This window comes from Hyalella azteca, unplaced genomic scaffold (assembly GCF_000764305.2).
Source record: "Hyalella azteca isolate HAZT.00-mixed unplaced genomic scaffold, Hazt_2.0.2 contig11721, whole genome shotgun sequence".
NCBI lineage: Eukaryota > Metazoa > Arthropoda > Malacostraca > Amphipoda > Hyalellidae > Hyalella > Hyalella azteca.
Window position 1 is genome coordinate 6,703 of NW_025941707.1, and position 6,093 is coordinate 12,795.

The 6,093-nt window shown below is 43.2% G+C and overlaps 1 protein-coding gene across 1 annotated transcript; it reads left to right on the forward strand.

The window, feature by feature from the left end:
• Positions 1 to 420: 420 nt before the first annotated feature.
• On the forward strand, positions 421 to 3,806 carry LOC108673118 (nucleoporin NUP145-like). Its single transcript, XM_018160901.1, has 5 exons — positions 421 to 511; positions 2,008 to 2,138; positions 2,455 to 2,704; positions 2,930 to 3,343; positions 3,607 to 3,806. Exons 1-5 carry the CDS (start codon positions 421 to 423, stop codon positions 3,804 to 3,806), a joined length of 1,086 nt encoding a protein of 361 aa, XP_018016390.1.
• The last annotated feature ends 2,287 nt before the right edge of the window (positions 3,807 to 6,093 follow it).

Sequence of the window (6,093 nt, forward strand, 5' to 3'; positions counted from 1 at the left end):
CCTAGCTGTTGTCACTATGCGCAAGCGAGGGTGCGGAGGAAACAAAGATCTATACCTAATAGCAGTTATGAAACGCAATAATGGTTTCAAACTTCTCATTAACATAGTTTATCTGTATAATAACATGCATTCGCCAAGGGATTAAGAAACAGCATTATCTTATTATCCTATACCTTCAATGTATCTAGAAAATTAAATGCAATAAATACGTCTATAAATTTAGAGATAGGTATCATAGCGTGTTTCCTCGCGTACACGTAACCGTATTTCGGGGGGCCGTACCGCAGCTTTAGCTGCGCGTCCTCGCGTTCGCTTTTTCTTCATGGCCGCCGTGTCTCGCTGATATACGTAGATGTCTCACGGCCAGTATGGCCGTAGGTTGTTTTACAACGACCAAGTTTAGATATTTCACGACCGGTAATGTTCGAAATTGACGAACCCAACGGCCACATGGCCTCGGTCGTCACGACGTCCGCAGACTGCCGACCGTACTTGCGTGACGGTCATCTCAGTAGAACAACCTTTGGCGCGAATTTGATGGTCCATACGCTGGTGTCGCCCACACTTTAGCCTATACCTTCGAAGTGACGCCGCGACAGTTTCGAGTTCCACAAGGGTTCCCTTTGATACCCTTGCCATTCCAAACTATAAACAAACCCTCGGTCTCACGGTTTTCTTCCCTAACTTTACGGTTAAGTCACATCCTGCCTATAGTTGCTTAACATAGTTCAGTCCCTTTTCCACTTTACAACACAGCTATTTTCAATATTATAGTATTAAATAGTCAGAATTACCTACTCTATTCACATGGTCATTTAATAAATTTCGTTTATAAAGTTCATGCGTGAGTGCTTGCAATTCATTAGACTCCTGTGTTTCCAGCATTCAGAGAGCCAAATAAAAAGTGATGTCTTGCAACAATGTCATTAACTTTAGAATGTATTATTATTAACTATTAGTCCTGATCCTGCAAGATCTGAATCAGTATCTGATCTTTGTTCCGGGGTTTGATCCCTAGAAGATGTGTGACTTGCAGCTCTAATTCTAGCAACTTCATGACGGACCTTTTCTTTCTGTGTTGTTTTATATTGGTCTGATGAATTTGTAATATTTATCTCCTCTATTGACTTTATTGTCCAATCCGGCTCGAGATTAGGCTTAGTCTCTCTTAAAATTCTAAGGTATTATGCAGCATCTCGTAGTTTTCTGGCTTTAGCTCTGTTAACAGCTCCCATAACCCAACAGTTCCCTCAAAAACTTCATTAACAATACCTAAATCAATATCTTGGATGCTGACAATCGTATCTCCTAGCATGACACTTTTCCATCAAATTATATGCCATGAGATTTTTCATTATCAGATCCAGATTTGGAGGCTATACTTAGAACATTTTTGGCTATTGAGCCAACTAGTACTTTTGAATCGGGTCCTTTTAAGTCTGGAGGCATAACTCCTTTTTTAATTAAGTCAAATATTTTAATGAATTGCCAGATGAGTTCAAACAAAGTTGCTCTAAAATGATTTTAAAAATAAAGTACCGTAATTTTATCCTTAACCAGTATTAATTTGATTTCGATTATAATGCAAGTTTTAAGCATTTTGGCTAGATGTTTGTAGTTGTACCCTGTTTTACTAAGTGTAATGTTGATATTGCCTCTTTTATTTTTTTTTTTTTGCCTCTTTTTTTATTTGTTCTAATCGTCGTCTTGTTATCATTGGAATTGAGTTTTGTACCTATTGTGTTGCCTGCGAAGCTTTTTTAGCTTTTATGGGCATGCATTCACCTGGAAGCCTTGCTATTTAATTTCACGTCTCTTGTATATTTCATTGAAACGTGTGCTCCTGTGTGAATGAATAAATAAATCAAAATCAAACTTATGAACATCCCCTATTTGAATATTTTTACTAATATGTATGTTCTAATAATCTTACGTGTGTTCGTAGACAACATTTAAATTCTTTCTGTCAGCCAGACTTTTACAAATAATAATGATGATGTGTTACAGGCTTCTCCTTCATGCCGAGCAACAACAACACCAGCGGTGGTGGTTTGTTTGGACAGCAGCAACCAGCCAGTACTGGGTTCGGGGCCACCAGCACTGGCTTTTCTTTCGGCCAGAATGCCACGTCTCAGCCGGTTGGTCTCATTATTTTTCATGATCTAACACCACGAGTGCAAGAACCTTGAGGCTGAGCTCTTTGAGATTATTATGACTTGTGTTTTCTTTACCTGCTTGTACTTTCATTGGATTTCTCTTGACAAACCAGCCTTATTCACTTGCGGAAACACAAGCGTTGCATTGCCTAAGTGAGTTTTATATTATTGCGTGCATGCATGTTATTCATTGTAATATTTTGTATAAAAAATTCAAGTAATCTACATTCATGTCTGTTGTACATACTCTGCGTATCAATTTGAATGCCTTCAGTTTTCTTGAGATTGATTTCATCAGAGTGGAAGCTTGTTCAGCCAACCAAAACCAGCATTTGGAGCCGTTACCTCGCCGTCCGCTGAGGGAGGCTTGTTCGGCAGTAAGCCTGCTGCCACTCCGGCCTACGGAGTCTTAAATAAAGGCGCCATCTCTGCTTTTTGGGCCACCTACACGGCATCGCCTTTTGGCGCCAGTGCCACTTCGGGAGGCGGCTTGTTTGCAAACAATCAAAGCAAAGCAGTCTTTGCTATCGGCACCACCTCAACTTTTAGTGAGTTACCATTAAAACTATACCATCGGGTGAAATAACAGCAATGATTGAACATTTCTCTTCCAGTTGATCGCTCTAGGTTAATTGCAATGCAACATTTAATTCGTGGTTTCAATTCTTGTTTCTCCAGTCTTCTGCTCCCAGCTTAAAAGAGCGCACTGAATTTCATCAGCACTAATCTTTTAACTGAAGAAATGTCAACAAATATTTTGCTTAATTTCGCAGGCAACACAGGGACAGCATTTAATACAGGCACAAGCACCGGTGGTGGTGGTGGTCTGTTTGGCAACCTGAACACCAACACGGGAGGAGGAGGTTTGTTTAGCAACACTGCCAACCGAAACAAACCTGCTGGAGGACAGACCTTCAACACAGGCTCTACATTCAACAGCGGCAGCAACACGTTGGGCGGGTTCGGCTTCAACAACACGGCCAATAAACCATCAGGTTTTGGAACCCTTGGTGGGGGTTTTGGCTCTTCTGGAACTCTTGGAGGTGGCGGTGGCGGTGGTCTTCTTGGCTACAATAACACTGTGGCGGCTGGGCTGGGAGAAAATAACATTGCTAACCTCATCAAAGCCCTAACAGACAACCCGTTTGGACATTCATCGCTGCTGAAAACTCCTGCGTCAGCAACTGGTGAGTCTTGAGAATGAACGATAATCTGAAAACAAACAGCTGAAGCAAAAGAAAGATGTACCAGAAGGCTGTCAATATATTGTAGAATTTCCATGTTGATTTTCAATGCATGCTCCAAATAAGGTAAAAATTGTATTTTAAAATTTAATGCTGCATATATTGACAATGATTAGTGTGATATAGTACGTTTGCATATATTTTAGTCCAGTCTGAATGACTGAGTACACGTTACATGGTTCTAATCATCTACATCTGTGTTTCAGGAAAAGCTGACGAGCTATTGAGTCTTCCAGCCAGCAGCAACAACGCCAAACTGGGATCTGGGAATTCCGGAACTCCAACTTATGTGTTGCCTTCGCAAAAAACGTTCACCCTTCAGCCTCGCCCCAACTTCTCCATTGGCGATGCCGGTAATCTGATGAACAACAGAAGCCTCCTCTTTGCTGGTCTTGATGACACCTGACCATTGGTGAGACGTGAAAGAAAATGATAAATTTTATAACAGGGAAGTCGCTCGAGCACTCCTAGTGTTGGCCTGGACAGAGGACAGTCGCCCCTCACGTCGCCCCTCCACCCTCCCGTCTCTCCTCAGCTTACAGACACTTCTGCAACGCCTGATATTATCAAGGTATTTCGTAAGCTTATTGTGACTGCTAACTTCAGCTCGTCACTTCTAATAAAGATGCCAAATTTCCTGCATCAAACATTTATTTCAGTCTTTGTGAATTTCGCCGTTAGATATTTATGTAGCAGTTCATCGCATAGGATTGCTGGTCTCTTACAATTTCTTACCTGTAGACTGGATCTGCATCGATGAAAAAGTTGCTGTCGCAAACTTAACATAGGTCGCATGACGAGGTCATGTTTTTTTAGACTGTTCACATGCAACTGCATTGGGATTAATCTGTAAGGGATGAAATATACATTCTCGTGCGGTGCCTTCCCGAAAAATTTTTCCTCTTGACCTTGCGCCAGTGTTGATGCGTCATCATATTTCCCATTGAATTGAGTACTTCATGTGAGATGCTTCATGTGAGACATTTTCAATTATTTTTTCAATTATCAAAACTTTTTTTAACAAAGCTTGAGCAAATTTTAGCCCATGGACTAATTACTATCTGATATTCTTCGTACAAAAATAAGTTAAACTATTCATAAAGTTATTCTGTGGTGGGCAGGGTGGCCCAGTGTTTAAAGTTCAGAGTATCAAGATTGGCGCAGAGAGGCGCGGGTTCGATCCCAGCTCTGTGCGCCAGTTTCTGGTCAGAATCGGCAAGGAGGCCGGGATATGATTCATGGTGTATTTGTAGGATCTTAAATGTAGATAAACTCTATGGCTGTGGTACCAGATTTGAGAGCGCAGCCAATGGCCTCTGATTTAATTTCTAAACTAGCCTTGAAGCTAAGGCCCACTATCAATATGCAATCGCTATCCTCCGCCTCGGAGCTAACCACACTGAATCGCTATAAACGTACCGATTCTTGACTTACTTTATACCTTAACCTTGTGATGAGCTTAGGACTTCGTAGTCCACGGTCACGCTGATGCGCCGCCTTCGTCGTCCACCGTCTCCGAGTCGTCGCTTGGCAGGTCACCCCGCCCTCGGGTCCCGGATGTAACGTTGGACGTGTTCCGTATATTTGCCCTTTTTTGGGCCAGCTGGTGCAAGATGCCGTTGCTTGTCACTTGCTGAGGGTAGTTTCCTATTACCGGACATTCCGGAATCTTTCTCAACCAATTGTCCAGTTGTCTCTTGAAAGTTTCAAGGATGAACTCCCCTCCTCTCAGCGCTTTTGGCAAGGCATTAAAGAGCCTCGGTCCTACCACGGACAGTGATCCCTCACGAAGAGTCTGTACTCAGGCCGCGGCTCGGTTGTTAAATGGGGGAACCCTGCATGTTCTCCCCCTCCTTTCATTGTAACGTGTCACTATTCTGGAGGTCTCACTCTCAAAGTTGGGAGCCAGTCCGGTTATCTTCCAAGTGTACAGTATGATACACCTTTCTCTTCTCCTCTCCAGTGAGTACAGTCCCAAGTGTTTCAGCCTTTCCCAGTAGTTCAGGTTCAGCTCCCTCATGCCGCTGATCCTGTACGTGAAGGTCCGCTGCACTGCTTCTATTTTCCGCACCACACCCGCCTTCAGTGGCGACCAAAGTTGATAGAAATACTCAAGATTGGGGAGCACAAGAGCTCTGAAGAGTGTAATCATTGATGCGGCTTCTCTCGTTCGAAATGTCCGCCATATCCACCCAATCCGTTGCCGGCTGCGCGCGACTATTTCTTCGATATGGGCATCGAACTTGGCTTCAATACTCATAAACACTCCGAGATCTCGAACTAGTTACTTCTCAATTTCTGTGCCATCTGATGCCAAGTAGCGATGTGGCATCCCGATCTCTGTTCGGACTCTGTATCTCATTACTTCGAACTTGGTGCCGTTGAACTGCATATTGTTCACTAGGGCCCAATCGTAGATTGACGATAGATCATCCTGTAACCTCTCGCAGTCTAGGTCATCTGTGATCTTCATCAGCGGGAATCCTCACGTGCTTCTCTTGTATCGTCCGCAAATGACGATGTAGATGCGTGGGTGAGTTCCGAGTCTATATAGGCAATGTTTATGAGGAGGAGGATCGGACCAAGCACGGAGCCCTGCGGAACTCCGCTTTTCACCCTCGCTTCTCTCGATTTCGAGAGAAGCTTGTACCCTATCTGTAAGGAAGTTGTGGATTCACCTCAACAGGCTTCCT